The 23,511-nt window shown below is 31.5% G+C and overlaps 3 protein-coding genes across 4 annotated transcripts in view; all 3 read right to left on the bottom strand.

Annotated features, from left to right (window-relative positions):
* The window catches only part of LOC117167160 (ras-related protein Rab-10), a 3,088-nt gene extending 2,545 nt beyond the window's left edge, over window positions 1-543 (bottom strand). The window contains exon 1 of the mRNA XM_033351885.1: window positions 417-543. Within this exon, the coding sequence (XP_033207776.1) occupies window positions 417-543 (127 nt within the window). The remainder of the gene's footprint in view (window positions 1-416) is intronic.
* Window positions 544-10,664: 10,121 nt separating this feature from the next.
* On the bottom strand, window positions 10,665-16,408 carry LOC117182722 (diphosphoinositol polyphosphate phosphohydrolase 1). Its single transcript, XM_033375826.1, has 3 exons — window positions 16,310-16,408; window positions 14,642-14,797; window positions 10,665-10,964 (listed from the first exon to the last, which is right to left on the bottom strand). The coding sequence occupies exons 1-3, from the start codon at window positions 16,406-16,408 to the stop codon at window positions 10,665-10,667; spliced, it is 555 nt and encodes a 184-aa protein (XP_033231717.1).
* The window catches only part of LOC117167070 (E3 ubiquitin-protein ligase UHRF1-like), an 18,265-nt gene continuing 9,435 nt past the window's right edge, over window positions 14,682-23,511 (bottom strand). Inside the window, exons 5-9 of one of the 2 annotated variants that reach the window (XM_033351669.1) lie at window positions 22,915-23,071; window positions 22,609-22,807; window positions 19,539-19,934; window positions 19,168-19,430; window positions 14,682-14,797 (exon numbers count right to left, since the gene is read on the bottom strand). In XM_033351669.1, coding sequence (XP_033207560.1) covers window positions 19,211-19,430; window positions 19,539-19,934; window positions 22,609-22,807; window positions 22,915-23,071 — 972 coding nt within the window. In that variant the 3' untranslated portion in view covers window positions 14,682-14,797; window positions 19,168-19,210. Of the gene's footprint in view, window positions 14,798-16,412; window positions 16,908-19,167; window positions 19,431-19,538; window positions 19,935-22,608; window positions 22,808-22,914; window positions 23,072-23,511 lie in introns of those variants that run through there. The other variant, XM_033351668.1, reaches the window with a different exon arrangement.

A 23,511-nucleotide genomic window follows, 5' to 3' on the forward strand; every position in this document is an offset into this window, starting at 1 on the left:
TACTTAAAAAAAAGTATAAACCTAAAACATGTTTTTCCTGATTGACAGAAATAGCTCAAGCAAAAAAAAGTGATACTCTGAAAAAAACATTATCGGGAAATTTTGAAACCTATTCAATTGTAGTCGATAAATCTTTGACAAAGTGGAGATATTGCATGAACCCGTATAATAAGAGTCATAAGAGATTTCATTAACGCTGTCAAAATAATTGACTGAATGACTGCGTGCGTACAACGAACAATAGATGAGTCACTACGACGGAAATAAAGGAGTACTTTAAGAATTATCTGCGTCTCAACGGTCTCAACTTCCTTATAGAAAACAAACTAACCTAGAGAAAAAAGTTCAACAGGCAAGTGAACAATTAACTAATTACAAAAAACGATTGCGTTCGACCAGAATATTGATTATCTTACCTATCGTGGAAATAAACGTAGTGGAAAAAGCGTCATCCGAAAACCTAAACAGTATACAGGTTTTGCCGACACCGGAATCGCCAATAAGCAATAACTTAAATAACAAATCGTACGTTTTTTTCGCCATTTTTTATTACACCCAGTACACTGAACTGCTTAATACAGCCCTACACGCAAATCTAGTCGAAAAAAAAATTTGCGATGGAGCGAGCAAAATTGTTGCAATAAAGTGAATAAAAGAGCACAAACACACTATACTATTCTGGGAATCTTGGATTGCATTGGATCCTACTATTCCACTGTATCACTGTTTCCACCACCACCACCATATACCACTGACTAGCTAGGACACGGACTGTACATGATCCAAGAAGCTATGGTTCCGCAACTTGGTGGTACGAAATACGTACAAGGCGCGTCTCGTAAAGTGACCTCCATATTGGTTACCATGACAGTGCAGAGACGCTTTTCTAACGATTCAAATCATTTCGTGTAATAATGTAGCACAGCGTTTCTCAAACTTACATACTCAAAAGCTTAAGTATTTCTGATTTAAGGTCTAAAAAGTTTGATCAGAAAAAGTTATCCAGCTTAGGGGCACTATATGTGAAACTGGAAAATCTGAAACTTAGACTAACCTAAAATTGGAGCGGGCACGGCTTCGGATTGAGATAAAAAATTCAATTTTTAGTTTTAAAAAAGTATAAAAACACCTCCCGTGACATTTCAAGATTTGGAGACTGAATGGGAATAAAAAAATGTTCATCCAAAAAAGTTATTCATTTTGGAAAAAATGAAATTTTGCTGTGATGGTATCGTGGTGTAACAAAGTGTATGTCACTTTTTTGCTTTTGAAAATAATTAAATGGCATTTTTTGTATATTAAATTAGACACTACCTGAAATAAATTATTTTGGCGAATAAAAACCAAACTAGTTACATCACGAAAGCATCGTAAAAAAATGATAAAATTTTTTAAAATTTAAGTTTTAGATCAGGATGAAACTAGTGTTTTCCTTCAATTAAATTAAATTTTTTCATCTCAGTTATTAAGAAACGCTTAAGAAGAGAAGCAGTTCTTGTAAAACGTCCGAAAATTCCAAAAATTGAAATAATACGCTTAATGGGGGTCGAGTACAGCAAGTGCATTGTATTATATTATATTATTATAATAATCACAATAATTCTTCATTATTATAATCAATGACTCTATTTTTAATCATTTATAATTAATTTTTATAATAGTTAAAATAATAAAAACATTACTTTAGCAGACTTTATACAATTATTGCAAATGATTTATAATAAGTTCAGTAATAAAAGACACACAAGAAAATTTGTATACTTTCTTCGTTATTTCCAAAATCGGCCGTGTGCATAGTACGGATACATAATTCTACAAATATGTAGCAAAGCGCTCACAATTTTTTAATAACACGCTTTTCCCGTTTTTATATTCTTCATAAATATATGTGACATGCTTCTGATTTTCATTTTAGCTTTATACGATTATTTATAAGACTTTTTGATTTTTTCTTCAATTCGCACATGCAGCGTGTAACACAGTTTAAACTCCCGCCTCAAGTACTTTTGAAAATGGTGGTCACTTTACGAATTTCTACGGGCCATTTAATTGGTTCACTTTCTTTTATTTGCGCGTAGCGAGACCATAGCTTCTTGGATCATGCGGACTACAGATATTAGAAATGTGATTTCAATCGTTGAGTTTACCACTCACCAGAGGGCGTAATCTGTTTTGGCATAAATTCTGTGAAAATGTAGTAAGGGTACTTTTTCACGGAGGCCTGTTTTGAATAAATCGTGGAATTAATATTTTTAATAGGACACATTTCTAGCTTCTTTGTTGGTTTATAGCAAGTTTTATTGGTTGAGAACCTAGATACCACGGAGTAATAATAAGGAGACCGATCATGCTGCACAAAGCGTCTCGAGAATATAAAAAAAAATAAAAAATAATAAAAAAATAAATAACGAATACACAAATGAATAAAAAAAAACCGAAAATATATAATATTATCGAATTATAACATTTTCCAAATTTCAAATAACGACAAGTTTTTTAATTAACAAAAAATAAAAAACCAAATTTCAAAATATCCAACACTAAAATTCACCGACTACAAAACCGACTTTTAGAATAAACGAATTATTAAGTTCCCGACAAATGTTTTAATTCCCCAAATTTATAATTTTGCAACATGGTTACTTGATTATTAATTTGTAATTAATTAATAGAATTATAAATAAGACAAACAATTTAATGAATCATCAATCAATAATTTATTAATTATTTTCGGAAATTTTAAATTTTGTCAAAGTTAAATTACAGAAATAGAAATACTTATGTGAATTCAACAATTCGTTTATTTTATAATTCGGCAATCTTTTGTTGTTGCTAATTTATGATTTAGTTATTTTTTCTTTCGTTATTTTGTATTAGTCCCGGATATTCAAACACTTTAAAGTATAGCGAGGAAGACCTAATTTTTTTTATATTGTCGCTTTACAATATAATGCTACTACATAATAAATATAATTATTATATCTATATATGGCAAACAAGGAATATGATAAATCCTTAAATATTTTTTTCTATTACAATGAAATAACCAACTCTTAAATGTGATATTTTTTAATCAATTAGACTTTGTAACGAAGCTGAAATATTTTAACATTTGTATGTATCCAAATTTAAAAAAATTACCTTACTCTCTTCTAAATTTTCCCAGCAATTAAAAAAAAATTTGTTTATTCTCTTGAAAAAAATCAAAAATTATTTTCAGTCCTACTAAATATTTCTTGAATTTACCCGATTTTTATTTATTTTTATAGTCAAATTAATTCATCAGTTTATTTAGGGTACTATATTAGACAGGAATACGCAACGGCCATTCTGGTTCCTAGAAAATTCGCGGGAAACCATGCGATAAGCATGTTCTAGTTTATAATTAAAATTAAGCTTGGAATATAAGAAAAATTGTCTGCTGCAGTGCTCCGTTTTGTCAAAATAGAAGTGAATATGGATATAAATTGTAACGTTTTTCACTAGGAAAAAAAGAAAGACTTTTAAAATGTATAATAAAGTGTAGACGCGACAAATGGGAAGCAAATTCTAATTCAAGATTATGCGAAGTACTCATATTTATCACTATAACAATATAATTTAAATATTTGGGGTCTGAAGCTTATGTTAATACGTAATTAAATTTCCTATGAGCATTTTTTTTGGAAAAGTATTGTATTAGTTTTTGACCTATAGTCTATTATTATTTGTTGCTAGTTATTTAATAAATCATATGATTATATTTTGAGCGCACGCCTGTTTATAAGCTGAGTAAACTTTAGTTTACAATCATAATTTTTGTAAGGATTATTTTTTGGCAAATGTGTGGGTTAAAAATCATATAGTGTAATTTAAATATACTATATATTATGTCACATGTAATTTTATTTATAATTTCTGTGTTGATAAAAATGCTTTAGTATAATTTTAAAATAAATAATCTATATCATGTAAATGTATTTATCTTGTTTTTAGGGGCATTTTGACCAACTCAAATAACGACTTTATATCAAATGTGATCTACAAATTAGGTTTCGGAGAACTATAACTGAAAGTTAAAAAATGTTTGTTTTTTCAATTTAATAAAAATATATTATTTACTATATGTATGCATTTTTACATTCATTTCGAATAATATATATTTTCTAATCAATAGTTAAAATCAACGTGTTATTGGTAAGTAGAATAATTTGCCATTTTTTCTTTTCAATTGATCATTACATTGTAAAGTTTAGAAACATTCATATTTCTAATAATATTATTATCTTAAAATATTACAGCGTATCCCAACATAAAAAAGCCTTTTTTATACAAATGATGATATTATTTTCTATTTAATTCATCAAACAAATTAAAAATGTCTTCAATTTAGATTTAAAAGAAAAAATGTATTATTTCAATTAATGTTAAATTTTTTTGCGCAGTTCTGATATTCCACAAATATAACATTATTGTCTACAGATAGATCTTTTCGATGGACAAATTCTCAAAATTTGTCTATTATTTGTGCCAAAAACCATACAGTGTCACACAAGCTAACGTTTCTTTGTATAAATAATAACAAAAAATGATGAAAACACGCAACGTTTTTGAAACCTTCTTTGAATAGACAATAAATGTTTTAATTATGAAATTCAGAACTAGGCAATGCCAAATATATTACAAGTCTAGATGCGGCACCTCACTAGCGAACCTATAATAAGTTCCAAGAACTAAAGAAATGCCAGTGGCAAAGCGTACCTTTTCACGGAGACCTGTTTTGAATTAATCGTGGAATTAATATCACATTTCGAGTTCGTATCTAGGTTATCCACTAATCAAATTTCCCATAAACCAACAAAGTAGCTAGAGATGCATCTTATGAAAAATATAAATATATCAAATATGCTAGAAGTACGCACATACACACATGTGCAAAATCACACTTACGTATAGTTCAAAACTTCCCGAGCGTGGCGTGCCAACCGCACTTAAAAATAATATGGCCGCCGATGTGAACGCGTGTCAAATGTAGATAAATAATGATTGAACAATTAATAGTTTGTGAACAAAAGCCAAGGATGTTAATAAAAAATCGCTGTATAAATGCGAAAGTTTCCAATAAGTGTGGTTTCAAGTGTATAGTGTACCACACTTTCAGAGTGTTGAAAAGTTGTATGTTTATTGTTTTTGTTACAAACGCGTCGAATGCCTGTCGCACGCATAGTGTTGGTAAAAGTAATTTGATATTTTCATAAACATACTACCTACCTCTTCCATGTAGAATAATTTTTTATTCCACAAACATTTCACAAAACCTTTTCTTATTATTGATTAAGTAAGTGTAAGTGTGATTTTGCACATATGGGTGTGCGTACTTCTGACAACAGAAAAGTGACCGTTTTTGGTGAAGTCCATGCATTACAGATTGGTCTCCTTATATCTATTATCCATGGTAACACGCATGGATGCTTGAAGGTAGGGTTGGTGTGTACTTATGTGCAACTGGTGGTTTTTACGTAAAATACCTAAGTTAAGTATTTTACGTAGTAAACCGGTAAAATATCTATTAAATTACGTACCAAGATGGTGGACCTATAAAAATGTGCAGAATCTTACTTTTTTGAATTTCTGGTGCTGGCATTTGTAAGAGTTTTCTTCCCAGTGTCAATATTGTTCATTAAAAAAGAATAATATCAACTGAAAGGAAAGAGAAGCAAAAAACACTCCGAACTTCCATATATTCCATGGAATGTTCTATATTTTAAACGTCTACAAGTGATAATTGTGAAATAGTTTTATTTTTATTCATTTAAATACTTGTAACTTTAGGTTATGTATGCAATGTCTCATCAACATATAGTACTGAACCCCTGGCACGAAGTAGCATAAGGGTACCTTTTCACAAGTGCCGAATTTGAGTAAACTGATGAATTAATTTGACACATATTGTTCGTATCTAGGTTCGCAATCAATCAAATTTGCCATAAACCAACAAAACAGCTAGAAATGAATCCTATGAAAAATATTAATTCCACGATTAATTCAAAGCAGGGCTCCGTGAAAAGGTGCCCTACCTTTTCACGGAGGCCTGTTTTAACATTTTGTATTGGATTCATTTCTAGCTACTTCGTTGGTTTATGGCGAATTGTATTGGTTGATAACCTAGATACGAACTCGATGTGTCAAATTAAATCAATGATTAATTGAAAACAGGTATCCGTGAAACGGTACCTTAAGAAGACCCTACTCTCATGCGGCCCTTGGAAAATTAGGACGCGTAGATATGGATTTAGGGTACCTTTTCACGGAGGCCCAATTTAAATAAACTGATGAATTAATTTGACACCTGGAGTTCGTATCTAGATTCTAAACCAATCAAATTTGCCATAAAGCAAAAAAGCAGCTAGAAAGAAATTCAAAAAAAAAAAAATTAATTCCACGATTAAATTAAAACAGGCCTCCGTGGAAAGGTACCCTTACATTGATTTAAATTTAATTCAAATTTACCCATAATTATCCATTTAAATTTACCCGTTAATTCATTATTTGGTACAAAATCAGACTTTTTCACCCAACGAAAAGTATATGGCGCCAAAACAAAACCACTAACGTTTAAAAACTGTTTGTTTACTATATCTCAAGCTTTTGGTTCATGAGGTTTTGAATATATCAAAATCGACCAGCGAATCAGGACATAGAAAAGTTAGAAAATGAAAATAATTCAATTAATTTTTTACATTGAATCTCTTTGAGTGCGCTGTCTCAATATCTAAGAATAATTCATCTTTTCGAATAAGGGTGTAGCAAATAGTTTGTGAAAAGTAAGAGCCGGTAATGTAGTGATTTGCTTATTTCTTGCAAATTTTTCCTGCAAAAATTTGTTACTAAATTCGACGTCTGCTGTGTACAATAGTATCTATTATATATCTCTATATTGGACGGACGATGGTTTTTAAATGTCTGCAGAAATCTGCAGATATTGTTCCGGGGGAACTGTACCCGATTGACCACACGACGAAGTATCACATGCCCTTAATCACTTTACTCTCATTTTTTAGCTGTACTCGATTTGTTTCGGAAAAGCAGATAGCAAGCGCATATCCCATAAACGTGGAACCCCTTTCGGTGTCGGGAAATTGTTCAGAGTACATTTTTAAAACGTCAAAACTGAATTATCATTGACCGCTGGTAAGTTTTGAGTGTCCCATAGATTTCGCCATTTTTGTACGCCCCGTTCAAACAGCTTTTAAGGGCATGTGATACTTACAGTTCCCCGGCTTTTTTCCACAAAAATGAAAGTTTTTTAAAACTGAATTTGGAAATGTTATAAAATACCATAACGGACGTCCCCGGACTTTGCTTTGAGGGATAATGACAAACAAATTTATATTGATAAATAAAAATTTTATGCATATGCATTATTTTGAGGTTACGTCATTTTTCATCTCTGCCTTTCCGACAATCTGGAAATTATTTATGAAATAAACTTTTTTGATTGGCTGCAAACAAGGTTAGTTCCGGGAGATAGTTACTATGTTTATTTGTAAGTCCAAAGTTTTCGGCCAAAAATATTGTGTAGTTTGGAAGTGACGCTCGGGTGAATTGTAACACACATAACCTCGAAATATACATGCACGTGTTAGCAATATCAAAAATTTTTTGACAAAAAAACACAAAAAAAGTGTGCGGGGACGTCCGTTAGCATGTTCGCTATCATTTTCCAGATTTTGAAGACAAAATATTTCTTATCCTAGGAAAAAATCCAAGTGAATCGAACACTGAAAAAATCGATACTATTTCCTAAGCGCTATGCAAATTAATCACATTTTGCTAAATTAAAACTTTTTTGAATTAACCTACAAAAAAAAGTGTATGGGGACGTCCGTTAACATATTCGCTATCATTTCCCAAATATTTAGGAGAAAATATTTTCTTATTCTATAAAAAAAGCCGGGGGAACCTAAAACTGGTAAAATCGACCATTTTCTAAGTGTCGCATGCCCGTAAGCTGGCTACGGCTGTCGAAAGTGGTCCAGTGAATTGAAAGAAATCACAAATTGAGAAAGTAGACTTGTCCTTTTCTAAGGATGGCGATTGTTCAGTTGATCTTTTTCTAATGAGAGCAGGTGGAAGATGAGTAGAACTAATCACCATCCTTAGAAAAGGACAGGTCCACTTACTCGATTTTTTTTCTCTTTTTCTATTTTCTGATCCACTTCCAACAGCCGTAGCCAGCGATCCAGTACTTTATGTCGATCAGGCTCGGTCAACTCAATAAGGGAAAATGGCAAATTTTTAGAACCTTGGCGCGGGAGGTTACCGTATGAGACCATAACATCAAAACGGTTTTTCGGGTCCCGGTATCACTTAAATGACAAGGATTTCTTGAAAACGCAAACTGGTGTGGTTATAACATGGACATAGGAAACAAGGGACTAGGCATGCCATTGCGGGGGTGATGCAATGAGGGGAGAGGTCTGCCACCTTTTGATGTTCCGCGACCAAGATGGCAGCGCCCACATGTTTATATTTTCATGCACAGTTTGTCGGCAAAAATGTTCGTGCGCATAATCAAATGGCACATCGTAAGATGGCGGCACCCCCCCTCCCGTGGATTCAACCCCGCTCGCCAAGTTAGGATGGCATGCCTAGTCCCGTGTTTCCTATGTCCATGGGTTATTACATATTTAAAAAACTATATATCACAGGTCAAATCTGCTTCAGAAAAAATAAAAATGCATACGTATGCACATCCTAACTCGTCTTGTAATTATCTTTTTCCATTTAAAATACACAAATAAAAGTAAAATTAAGTAAATGAGAAACGTAAAATGAGAAATTGAATGATAATTATCTTTGATTTCTTATTTTGCGTTTCTTGTTTCCTTAATTTTGTCTTTATTTATCCTTTTTTCTTAAATTATTTTACTAGTCAACACATATAAGGAAGAAGCATGCACATATATAGCGACCATGGACATAGGAAACACGGGACTAGGCATGCCATCCTAACTTAGACGAGCGGAGTTGAATCCACGGGAGGGGGAGTCGCCATCTTACGACGTGCCATTTGATTATGCGCACGAGAATTTTTGCCGACAATCTGTGCATGAAAATATAAACATGTGGGCGCTGCCATCTTTGTCGCGGGACATCAAAAGGTGGCGGACCTCCCCCCTAATTGCATCACCCTCGCAATGGCATGCCTAGTTCCTTGTTTCCTATATCCATGATAGCGACCAAACCATGCATGCTTCTGTAGTTCTCCTGCCCATCGCAGATGGCGCTGATTTTCGCCATTTATTTCCCACGTAGTTGACCCAGCCTGAAGTCGATGCACTTTTCACTCACTTCTTCCTCCTTGTCACTTTATCTGCCGCTCGTTGCAGTATAATAAAGTACTATTTTACTGCAGCTCCACGGGCAGATACAGTGCTCTTATTCTGCTTATTTCAAATAAAAACTTTTATTAAATTTTGTAAAATATTTTTTTTAATTTAAGCTCACATGAAGAAGACATTAGATAAGCTTTATGTAGGCTACATCATGTTTGTGGCCACGAGATTTTTTTTGTCGAACAATTTATATTTTTCTCGCAAAGGACGGTACAAGATATAAGAAGTGTTTTTTGTAGATTTTTTTTGATGAACACATTTTTTTAGTAGCGTGTTCTCGAATCTGTCAGTAAGAAAAAATTCGAAAATTGAATATTTTGAAAGAAATCTCTTGACCAGAAAATAAGTTACGCCCCAAAAAACTGACAAAATTTCTTTGTATCAATTCAGCAAAAAAAGTGGGGTTTTTGAGAAAATTAACTTTTCAACCAGGAAAGAAAACATAAATATCACAATTAGTTTAAAAGTTAAAAAGGTTCAAAGAAAAAACTTGTATTATGTATTTTTAAAAACAATCCTAAAATTGCAGATACTCATAACTTCTCGAAAATTATTTTTTTCTCTTATGTAAAAGTCAAATGATTCTGTGATTGGATTTTGAATTGCCTGTATGATTTTAAATAGATTCGATAAGTGAAAACAATTTGTAACTAAGAAGTGAAGTCGATACAAGACCAAAATTCTGTAATTTATTAAAATGCGAATTAAGAAAGAATAACAAGTTTCCAATTTAAAATAAGAATTTAATTTTTGCTAAAAATGTTGTCACCTCTTATAAACGAATTCATAACGTGTGTTTAGTTTGGCGTTGACGTATTCCTGAATCCTTGGCATCTTTCCAAATCTACGAGAATATTTCCTAAAAATGTACAAAACTCACTTATAATTTTGCTAATACGGATACAGATTCGAACTTACAAACTTCTAATTACTATCTTCAATTATGCTACCCATTTGAAAATTGAAAACCGTTATAATTATCTCGAATTGTTTCCATAATAATATTTTCTCTCTCCAACGCCATCTGAAAAACTCTCAGGCGGCAAGCACACTGTCATTTCTCGATAGGATAACATCAACTCTCAGGCGGACGTCACAAAATAAGATTGTAAAACTTCTCCTTTCTGGATCAGTTTATTAGCAATCTATATTGATAATAATTAGCATATTTCATATAGTTACATGTATAAAATACAATATCATGAATCGTGATATTCGCGAGAAGCAAGAGAAGTAGCAAGGTCAGAATCGGATGGTAATGTTCACGCAAGTGGGTAATCTGTGTTACTAGCTGTGTTTATTGAAGTGAGGACTGCTACTGGAATTATTCATGAGTTGAATGGGAGTCGTTGGACTGTGTGTATGGTGTGAGGGAGATGTGTTCGGACTGTTATGTCGGGGATTGGTATTGTGGAGACTGTGCAAATAAGAACGCTGTACAGGCTTGTGCTGGGCCAGTTGCAGCAGAGCTTCTGGTATGGAAAACCATTTACGTTTACGTCCAATTGCTCGCGAATCTTCCCATTCTGGCAACTCCTCCGTTACACGCATTACCCACACTTGCGTTCGATGTTTGTGTTCTGCACTCTGCAACAAAATTTCTCCATCAGCAATATTTTAATTTTAAAACACTACCCCGATAGCACAACAAATTCGGTGAAGATTTCCTGAAACTGGCAATGCATGCTTCGGAATATTGCATTGAAAGGCTGAGGCAAGGTTCGTTCCACCAAGAAAATGTCCGCTTGTCAGGAAATATTGTACGGTAAAGTTCCGGACAGTTTACAAAATTCATTTAATTTAATTCTATGCGCGGTAACTTTTTATGACCCCTAGAATACCATGGGAAAACATACCGTGTTTACTTACCATACTTGCAAACAAAAATTAAAACCAAAATTTTTTTTCAGTTTTTTTGGTTAGATGGCAGAATAGGGGCGTCACCTGTTACCTATGTTTTGGCTGGGAAAAAATTTTGTTTGGCAACTAACTATTAGAATCTTTAATTGAGAGATAATTGAAACGATTTGTTGAGACAAAAATTTAAAATTATTGTTACTTTTTTTACTATGATATCTCAAATATTTGTTTGTCAAGATATATCGTAATGATCATATTTAACGAGAAGTTGAAAGTGGGTAGTGATTTTACCAACATTTTTGTTTTTACTAGTCATGTTTAATATAAATTATGCACAAATTGTCAATCATATCATATTTCAGGGTTCATTAAAGGCTAAATTGATTTCCTTTAAGCAATTTTCATACTCTGCTTTGTAAAAAAAATAGGGATTATGCTGGCTGAACGCTAAGGTCCTGAATTATAGTATAGTCAGATTTGAAATTCGCGCATTATTTATATTAATGGTGATTTATCAGTTTTAGGGGTAGCATTTGAAAAATAATTTTTTGTGGTTTTGGAGAGCATTAAATAAGCCCTTAATTACGTGATATGACAGAACTCGATCCAACGTTTATTTCACATGGGGTTCCGACAACTTACCGCAAGCTAGCATAACCCTCGGTTTCTTTTTAAAATAGTGGAGCATTAAATTTGACAATAGGACATAAATGAGCATTAAATAAGCCCTTAATTAAAGCCTGGTCAGATTTACAATTCGCGCATTATTTATATTAAGGGTGATTTTTCAGTATCAGGGGCCATTCACAAAATACGTGATACATTTTTCAGGAACTTCTGAACCCCTTCGCCCCTGCGTGATACCTTTTCCATTGGTCGTAACATGGAGAATGACACTTCGACAGGCACCGCTCCTACCCTACAAGTATCACATATTTTGCGAATGACCTCTTAGGGGTAGTTTTTGAAAATAATTTTGTGTGGTTTTGGAGAGCGTTAAATAAGCCCTTGATTATGTGATATGACAGTACTTGATTTAACGTTTATTTCACATGGGGTTCTGTCAGTTTAACGTTAAGCTAGCGTAACCCCCGGGTTTCTAAAAAAAATTGTGGAACATTCAATTTGGAAATGGCTCATTGAATGAGCATTAAATGAGCCCTTAATTATGTGATATGACAGAACTCGCTTCAACGTTTATTTCACATTGGGTTTCAATAGCTTAACGTCCAGCCAACGTAACCCCTGTTTTTCGAAAAAATAGTGGAGCATTAAATTTCGCAATAGGGCATTAAAATAACACTAGATGAGCCCTTAATTATGGCATGGTCAGATTTACAATTTGTGCATAATTTATGTTAAGGGTGGTTTTTCAGTATTAGGGTTGGCTTTTGGAAAATAATTTGTTGTGGTTTTGGTGAGTATAAAATGAGCCCTTAATTATGTGATATGACAGAACTCGATACAACGTTTATTTCACATGAGGTTCCGTCAACTTAACGTTAAGCTACCGTAACTCCCGGTTCAAAAGAAAGTGGAGCATTAAATTTAGCAATGGAGCATTAAATTAGAATTAAATTATTGCAATGTTTCAGAATACAATGGTTGTCCGACCGCAAAAGTGAAAATTAAGGGAAATAACGTAGAAATGACTGATATTTTGTCAATCCTAACCTGAATATTTGTTGAATCCCAAGTAATGTGAGAAGCAGAAAAGTTAAGCGGTAAATAATTGTTAACTAAATGAATAAAGTAACAAACGTACCAACATTATAAAGTTAAACAGCATCCACTTTTAAAACAAATATGCATGTAATCATTGTACTCAGCCTATATTAAAGTGATAGACACATGTAGTAAATATATCCTGCATGTCAAAATACAGATGCATTTATCCTCAAATTCATATATTTAATGTCCCTAAACACTAAATTCACCTATAAAGTCAGTCTTTTTTAATTTTAAGTTTTTTTCAGTTTCTAAGAAAACCATTATAATTAAGTACTTTCTAGGTTATGTTAGCAGAAAACTGTCCTTTTTTATATTCTAAACTTTTATTTAATATCTGCTGGCAAAATAAATATTTCTTACGTTTATCATAAAGGTACGTGATGATTCATCTTAATGAAAATAAAACCAATTGTTGTGTAATTAGATTATTTCACGGATAGTAAAAGTCAAGGAAAAGCACAATAATTTGATGAAATGCCTAAGAGTTTAAGGTGGTGTTAAAAGAACTTAGGATCAATAAATTCAGGTTGAATTAGAAAAAAATCAAATCTTTGAAACCCTACTGATTTTTAACACAAGAATAAACTAATGACTACAAAACAATTCAAGTTAAATTTAAGAAATTCAAATGAATTAGAAAATTTTTTTAAAATCCATTGATTACGATCAATTTTAAGTGAATTCAGAGAAAATTATGGAAAATGCGAAGAATTCAATGAAATTCATTTAAAAAACCAAGATGAATTTCAAAATCAATCAAGTGAATTGAAAAAAATTTTAAAATATGAAAAAATTTCTTGAATTGAGTAAGTTTGAAATGAGTTTAGAAAAACTATAGAGAATTTAAAAGAATTTCATGAAATGCTTAAAAATTGAAGGTTGGAATCTTTTCATATTTTCTAAAATACATCGAATACTTTCAAATCCTTTGAAACTTTTAAAAGTTCATGAAAATTTCTTAGAATTTTTAAAATACCCTAAAAAATACCTTCTGATTATTTAAATATAATAACAACTTCTCGGAATCTTCAAAAACACCCTGAAATATTTCAAAATATAATTTAAGCCAATTCAGAAACAGGTATACGTATAGAATAGTGACTTCATAATAAAAAAATTTATTAAAAATAGATTTGATAGAAAAGTGACTAATGGTAACTGCCTGGAAGCCCTGATTCTTTTGTACAGTTACTTATTACAGAAACTCCCTGGTTTTTGCTTATTTTTTCAAAATGCCTGACTTGGAAACTTGGATCGTATTATATATATATTTTTAAAGTTCCATTGTGGATTGTAAATAAGGTACCAAAGGGATCAAATATTGAAAATAGAGTACCTTAAGGACCTTAACTAAATATAGGGTACCATAAGGGATGTAGGAGCCGGTCCTTGAGGCCTGAAATATGGAAAATAACGTACATATGTCCCGAAAAAAAACTTCTGTGAACTCTAGGGTGCCCCAGAATACTACTGAGCATCGAATTAAGTTAACAAATCTTCCAAGCTGTCCTAAAGACAGAGCGAACCTAGCACTATCAGTTTCAGGAAATCTTCACCGAATTTTTGGTGCTATCTGGGTATCTATGATTACAAGGTGACAAACAGATTTGATCATGAAGATATCTTTAATCGAATAGATTAAATTGAATATTGTTTTTTAAAATAATTCTGACCTCAAATACCCCGAGACAACGACCAAGTTGACCTAAAACGCCAGCTTCTTCTCTAACTTCTCGCAGGGCTGTAACTGCTGGCTCCTCTTCAGGCTCGACACCTCCACCAGGAACTATCCAGCTGTCTGGTCTTCTACTGGATGTCACCAGCAGAACCTGCAGCCAAAAAACATTTAATGCTTATTTTTTAAACGATGCACAAATTAATAAGGAATTTTTTCTTTAAAATAAATTCAAATTTTTGTGCACAATCACAGTCATGTGTTAAGAGTCTGTTCCAGAAATAGAAATCATATTTTTAAATTTTCCTTCTTCATATTATCCTAAGCGGATCTTATGCAATATTCCTTTTTTTTCACAACGAGTGCTTCTGTAAGATGAAAATATATCAAGTATGAGGAAAATAATAGAAATGAGCAACTTTAAAAGTTTGTTTATTTTAATCGATTAATTACTATTCGGAATTTACAATTCACATCAACTAGTTTTATCTTGTAAATTATTAATTCTGACGGAAATACCAAAACTTTGAAGCACGTAGCCATGGACTTTGACTTATTACAAATAGAAATTCCAATGTCATCGGATTTCCCCCGAATAAATGAAATATTAGTTACGTAATTTATAATCAGAATAAGGTTTAAATTGAATGATGTACTTTACATGTTTGGCTTCAAACAGAAGAGAATGACAAGTGATCTGTGGCTAACAGCACATTTTGGCACAGTGGCAAAACACTTTTAAGTGCCAATTTGCCACTTTTATAAATGAAACGAAAAATTCTTAATGGACTGTAGCTTTCCACTTTGTCAAGCTAATGTTTTAAAATTCTGGTTTCGATCAAAATGTCGTGTTTGGAAACAATATACTATTGTCTACAACTTATAATCTTCAATTTGGAACAAAACAACTTTTCTCTCTCCTAAAATGGTCATGTGTTTGCGGGTACCAAGTAAATGAATTTTTAAATACTATACTAATGTTTGCAAGGATTTAGTACACTGTTATGAATGTATTTTGAAATAAACGAGTTATTCGTGAATAAATTACTAATACCTTCCAGAAAATAAAAGAAAAGTATTGATATTATTAATCAATTTTACTTGTTAGCAAACGGCATAATTACGTTGTTTTCACTGTACATTAAGTTCTAGAAGCTTCGACGAGTGGATTAAATAATTAATAATCGATTTTTTGAAATTCATATTATTCTATCTGGTATGCCTGGTATGTAAACATGACGTTCAACCTGGTTCAACAACCTCAATTACCCTTCTCCATTTTTTTTTCAAAAATATGCAGCCTTTCTTAAATTTTCAGCTACAACAATAGCCACCCAAACAAAACAATAGACAATAATACAATAAAAAAATATCCTGTACAACTTTTCAAAAATTTGCGAATTACTATACAATAAGCACTTGAAAAATGTTAATTCAAAATTTCTAAAACTGTACTCCACTTTGATCGGGTTATCCCTATGATCTCAACTAATTGCTAAGGGAACAGAGTATTTCAAAAGACAGCTGCGTAAAACCTAAAAAAGCTATTAAACTTGAAAAGGCTGAACAAGTCCATAGGAGTCGGTTTAATGAACATGCATGGGAATAAGGTGTAAAAAAAGAACACTATGAGAAAAAAGTTAAAACCTGCCCTCTGATGGCTTACCTCGTCCTCGAGGTCGTTCTTGACGCAAATACATGCCGCTCTGCGTCTGTAGCCTTCGGAGTCATATATGCGGATAGAATTTGGTTTTTCTTTCACCATTTTCACACCTAATTAAATCAGCAGATCATTCCCGAGTACAAACTCGTAAATATTCGTCAAACAGCCAAATCGGCCATCCCCAACTCCCACATTGCCCTGAGAAAACTTGGAGCCGACATATTATCGTCGCAAATCAACTAATGCCAACACCTTAAAATATCTGCGATTATTACAGGCATTATTTCCTTCAAAGGACACAAATATTCCCGGTTATCGACACAAAGACCCACAATCGTCACACAAGACTGCGATTCACTCCTAATGAAGTCGGAGATAACCTCAAAACCTTCCTTCTAAAGGACTACTGCGGCAACTAAGAAATACCATAATGGTTCGTTCCCAGTCTTTCCATCATTGATCGGTTCCCTGACCAATAGTAAAACGCCGTTCCATCCGACAACCAATAAGAGAGCAGAACAAGTTTAAGTGACGTTTATCTGAACTGCGATAATAAATGTTTTTTTGTACGAATTTTTTTGCCAAAGGGGAAGAGCTGAAACTGAAAAAATCATGAATAGGAAGGAAATTCTTATTATAGTTGCAAATACATTTTTTTCGACATTCGTACGTGGATTATTTGTTTCAATACTCAAGACGTTATTTTTTTTAAATTCCTCACACTTTCCCCGGCTTATTATTCAGACGTTTATTCAATCCCTACTAAAAAAGTCAGGAAACGTCACAAATGGTCAGAAGTTCAGACATTGTCTGACCATTCCCGACGAGTCTGAGTATTTATGAAGATATTTTAATTCACGTTTCACATCCTACCGGGTGGACCAACCGATAATGATAAAAAAAAATCATTTCTATGTTCAGGGTGGCCGTTTTAATCAAAGAAAAAAATTCTTGGTACTTTCCCGGTTTTTTCCCAGTTCTCAAACATTTTTTAAGAGCAATGAAATAAAAAAAATCCAACTCTATAGGTCAAAATGTTTCCATTTGAAGTAATAAAAACTAAGCTGCCAATCATTTTAAGCAAAATTTCTTAAAAAGCTTCAAAATTTTATTTCAAAATCTTGAAAACTCTACATATTGTTTTACATTTTTCCAAATTTTAAATTACTTTTGATTTTTTTCGAAGTTCTAAACCTTATTATTAATTATTTGATTTTTTCCTCAAATTAAAAAAAAAATCCTGCAAAATAAAAAATATTTCCTTAAAATCTTCCAGATTCATTTTTGACAATTTTGGAAATGTTTTCAAATATTTTCTTAAAATGAATGTTTCAAAATAAAAAAAATTATTTTCATGCTTCATAGGAATCTTAAGAAAATATTTTTTATTCTTCTGAAGTCTGTCACAAATCTCAAAAAGCTTCTACATTTTCTGTTAGAAATGTGAAGAAAAAATATTTTTTTATTGAATTAAGGCTATTCTTTCAGAACATTCAAACGTTTCTAAATATTAATAAATTGTTAATTTTCTTAATTAAAAATTTTCATAATTTAGGCTGGAAAAAAATGTTTGAAATTTAATAAATTGAATATACTAATAATAATAAAATGGTTTATAGATAAATAAATAAATTAGCAGTGTATAAGGTTTCAATCGGGAATTCACATTTGTTTAACTACTAAGACTTTCGAATTGAAAATGTTTAATTTTTAGCGTTAAAATCTGGAAATTCTTTAATTTTGAACTGATTCCGAATCATCTTGTAAAATGAATTTTTTTATTATTTACTTGTTAATCCTTAATGCACAGTTCAATTTCAAAAATCATTATAATGTATATATTCACAGTGGATCATCCAAAAATGTTTTTTATCTAAAATGGTAGATTTCAAACGCTTCTAGTTTATTTTCTTTTTTAAGTCTCTAAAACGCCATTTTTTAAATTAAAGATTTTTCAACTACGCATTGTAAGAGAATGATATCATAATTGAAACATAAAACAATTTAACTAATTTTTTTTAAGTGCTAAAATCCAATTTGAACAGATTTTTTTTCTAAAAATTTATCAAATTCCATGTGAAAAAATAATTTCACGATCATTTCTCGGTTCAGCGGCCACCCTAAATATTGCATATTATACAGATTCGAAAGATAGAAATACAAAATCTACCGGTTCAACTATTCCACGTATGTACCTACAATTTTTCCTAGAAAATTTAAAATGAAGGTAAATATAATTTATCTTGTAAAGAGAAAGAAATGTATCAAAACGGACAAAATTTACAAATTCACCTTCACAGTAATTTAGTGTATAAATATTAATAATTCAATATTAATAAAAAGAGAATGTGTATAAATATAAATAAATAAAATATAAAAGGATTAGGTTTTATGGCATTCTATTCTTGGATCCCTCATAAAAGGATTATCCTTCGAACTCAAGCTCTGACGATTTCTGTCAGAAGTCCAGATTCTTTCCTGATGATTCCTGACTTTTTTTAATAGGGTCAGATTAAATGTATACCTTTATACAGGTATATATAGAATTAAAACAAATATTTCGTTTATGGATTTCTATGAAAAATGATATAGTTTTCACCTTTACATAGAAAATAAGTTTATTTCCAAAGGCATGACTATGTTTATAGAACCATAAAGAAATTTACAATTCCTGTTATCTATGGTAATGAAATAATAATGATAATAATAATAATAATATCACAAGTTATTTAGAATCTCAAGAGAATTAATACTAATTGGTATGCGAAGACATAATGTTATAAATGAATAATATTATCAATGAACCGGAAATTATAAGACTACGATAAATATACATAGCTAGTAAAATAAATAAAAAATACCCTGTTAACCGCAGAATCCACCGAAATACACATATCACACATTTCATCTACCCTTCTCGTAACCAGGGAACAAAGACTCCAAAATTATCGCCAGATTCCTGTTCACTTCCATTTTATAGTTGTTACCTAGAGCGTAACGACATTGCGGGCAGGTATATATCTCCGCTTCAAAACTTTTTTTTAGGCACACCAAGCACGTATTATGCGCACATGGTGTGGTTAAAGGTTCTAGAACAACCTCTTGACAACATACGCATGTAAACCTGTTTCAACAAAAAAAAAGCAACATCAGTCACTCGATCCAACTTTTTCCCCCCAAGCAGGTTTGAAGAGCACAAGTACAATATAATTTTACAAAAGAATGTACTCACGTTTCCGACACTTGTTTCAAGAAATTTACTTTTCCTTCTGAAAGACGACACAAGCATTCACTCCAAGACTTTTTATTTAATTTATCCTGCTCGATAGTTTTGGAAGTCTTATCATCTAACTGGTACGATTCTTGCTTCTTTCTCTTATTAGAAGGCAGTTCAATTCCAGCCAATGCTTTTCGCTTTTTCTTTGCAGGGCTCTTCTTGATCTTTTGAAATTCTAGGTAACCTTCTGGATAAACCATTTCTAACCCCAGGGATTCAATTCTCTTTTTGCCTTCATCGGTCCATGGTGCGGGAATAGGATCGTCTCTTAGCAAAACATAACGCCAAACTATAAAACCGCTCTTCCCTTTCTCTGGATAATATCTCACTACTTTATAGAGACCATCATATCTGGAAATTATATCTGATATAAATTCACGTTGCTTTCTGTATACATGGACATGATTTTAGAAAAATAAATTTCGAACCAATTTTTTATTTCGAAAGATTGTAACAGTCATCACGGTATCTAATAAAGTTAAAGAAAGTGAAAAGGTGAACTTTCTTTCAGGCTTCGAAGTGCTCTACGGAACTAAAGAGTATTAAAAAACGTATTTAAAAAAAATGTATTTCATACTTTTCTTTAATAAATAACTGCGCTCAAGATTGCATATAATGAGAAAAGAATAATCTAAAATTTGGACTTCAACCTTTACTAAAAAAATGTGTTTAAATCATAGGAACAACGACAATGTTAAAAATATTGAACTGGGTATTCAATAATATCTTCAAGGAAAACAGTTTTCTTCTTAACTTAATGCTCTCGAAGATGTGTTGAATTTATATCTTAGCTGTTTAGAAATTTTATGAAAGGGCTACAACCTTCTATAAAGTACAGGGTGTAATTAAGTTCAATGAATATAATTTTAAGTTATCACCTCTGAACACTACGTTTTGATTATTTTTGAAATATTAATTTTGTTTACATTAAAGGGAGCCTTTTTAGAAAGTAGACATAGGGATTTTGTGAAAAATACATTTCCTTGGCAATGAAAACTTCAACTTCTGTTGATTGTTGTATTGTTTCAAATAAATTTTACGTTACAGGCGAGAATGTTCTAGCTTTCATCCAGAAAATATTTTTAGTCACTAAATTAAAAGAAAATTTTTTTTTCACCCTTTGAAACATGAATAAATAAAAATTTCACGTTTAAAGGGCTACAAAAATATGACTACCTTATAAAAACGATTCTCCTATTTACATATAAAGAGAATATAAATTTTATTAAATATGCAAATATAACGTATCCAAGTACATTTCTGTGCAAGATAAAAAAACTGAAAATTTAAAAGGAGTTTTTTTTCTTGGCTGAATTAAATAGAGCGAAAATTTGATTTTGTTTAACTCTGAGTAAGAAGTATTGTTTGCACTAAAATGTGTTAAGTATTTTGATTAAATCTTCGTCCATATGTAGTGAATTACCGAACTTTATTACGCTTTTTTCCTAAAAATTGTTCCTTGATTTTAAACAAAATTAATATTCTAAAAACAATAAAAACCTAGGGTTAAGTGATGATTACTTACAATTATTATTTATGAAATAGCTTGAAATGCTAGGCAGATAGTTTAACTGTCGATTATTATTTTTATTATTATTTTGAGATTTTTCAAAAAACTTATGGACTGTTCTATTTTATTTTATTTACGCCTAAAAATTTTATTTAAAAAATGTATTTTAAAACAAAAGAATGCTGACGACAAAGAAATATTGAATTAGGTATTAAATAATGTCATCAACGAGAACATTTTTTTCTTTACGTGCTCAACGATTTGAGAAATCTACTACGCCTTTCTGATTTTGTTTGTTTTCTTTCTTTTTTTCAGATATAGTAGTTTCTAATAGGACGAATAAGAATTTAAATTTGATTTATCGATCACACACAAATTTTGAAAACCGATTAGCGACTATTTGGTTCATTTTTTATTTATTATTTAAAAAAAAAATTATATTTGTTGGTAAGATAGATTTTTATACCACTTTAATAAAAAAATATATATAAGCAAAAAAGTAGCCTTGTCTACAAAAGTAGCAAAAACGTAATAAAGTATGGAACTTCAATGCTAATTTTTTCAAAAATGGGTAACAACGAATAGTTTCACAAGTTAAATCAACCTGTAAAATGCTTTTTAATAGTTCATTAGTTGAATTAATAAGAGGATTTCATTTTTGATAAAATTTTTATGCACGCTATCGCATTGAATCATTTCCTATCAGGATAAATTAATCATGTGTTTTTGATTATCTTAGAAAAATAACGCATCAGAAAAAAGTATCAAGAGACCTATTTTTAGAACATTTCAAGAGAAATAATTTTATTTCGAGAGAAAACTAAAAGTTCCATCAGATTCCATCAAGTTCTATCAAAAATTAAATACTTGTATTAATTTGAATAATGACCGTGGTGACGGTACCGAAATTTCAGTATAAATAGCCAGAAATGTTCGGACCGTGTTGACACTTTCTTAAATAATACAACACTTTCAAGTTCGACAACTATTTTTCACACTCTGTGTAATCAACGTTGTAAAATGTAAATATAAATAACCTTGTCTACAATTTTTTTTACCAAATCGATTAAATTCGTGTCATCTTATTTTCCTTGAAAAACTAAACATTTCGTCAGGTCTGGTTTAAAATAGATCCGGTCTCACAAAGTTATGTAAATTAATTAAAACTGTAAATAAAATTTTACTTTGTCAGTTGAAAAAACCTGACAAACTTACATAATAGGCGAAAAGGTGAAAAATTTCCAAACTAGATAATGTAGGTGATAAATTTTAAAATAGGTAAAAGAAGCTAAATATGCGATGATGCCTATGATGACTGATATAAAAACCATGGTCGATATTTTCCGAACCTTGGAATTCCATGGTCCAAAAATATAAACATAAATAAGCTATAAAAGCACATGGTCCGAAAATTTGGGTATGGTCGCCCATCTCCGTATACTGTTTACTTGTGTGAGTTGCTTGCTGATATGAATCAAAAATATTTTTCTTTAAAGTCTTTAATTGTAAATGTACCTTATGCCTTCTTTTGGTGCATATTTGCTGTGCTTGGCAAGCTTGCAAGAGCGCAAAACTCTAACAGGAATGCCATCCTTCCAATTCTCTGAGGTCGATCCCGTTTCGGAATTAAAAACCGCGTTACAGTTTAAAGCTAGTGCCTTATTTGATAAAGTCAAAACCTGGTCACAACTTTGTACCGCCGTTCTTTTATTTCCTAATTAAAAAAATTTTTAATTTCTCACTTCTGATTAAGCTATTATAATGGAATTTCCCAAAATAAATTAGAAACTACCTACATATTTTTAATATATCAAATTCTACCTGTCAAATCTCTGCCTCCAGATCCAGTGTAATAAAACTCTTCGCCATTATCAACATCGTCTTCGTATCCACCGGACAATACAATTGAAAATGCACATTCATTTTCTCGTCCGTGTATACCAGAAACAGGAGGTCGATGAACACCAGCCTCAGATGCCTAGAATAACTTAAACCTTTTAGAAAGGCCGTAGCCCGATACACATGGGCGCTTGTTTTTTTTTCAAAATTTTTCGGAAAGTTCCGACCACCATAGAATTAATTTACCCGAAGCAAAAATTTGAAAAATTGTTTTTTACAAACGTTATAAACATATAAAAAAATCGAATTTCTCAAAATTGACTTCACCAATTTAGATGGCTCAAATAAATGTTCTTAGAGTATTAGGGCATATAAAAAAATTAACAAATAATTCATTCTAAGAGAAGTGGCTAAAGAATTATGATAATTTTGTAACCATTTTTGTGTAATGAAATTTTTGTGGCTGCACCGCCACCTTGTTCCTATAATATACTCACATCCGAGGTTAAAACATATATTTTTTGGATAAGATTAAGAGATTACTTCATAATTAACAAAATAAATACAAAATCATGGACC

This window comes from Belonocnema kinseyi, chromosome 2 (genome assembly GCF_010883055.1).
Source record: "Belonocnema kinseyi isolate 2016_QV_RU_SX_M_011 chromosome 2, B_treatae_v1, whole genome shotgun sequence".
In the NCBI taxonomy this organism is placed as follows: domain Eukaryota; kingdom Metazoa; phylum Arthropoda; class Insecta; order Hymenoptera; family Cynipidae; genus Belonocnema; species Belonocnema kinseyi.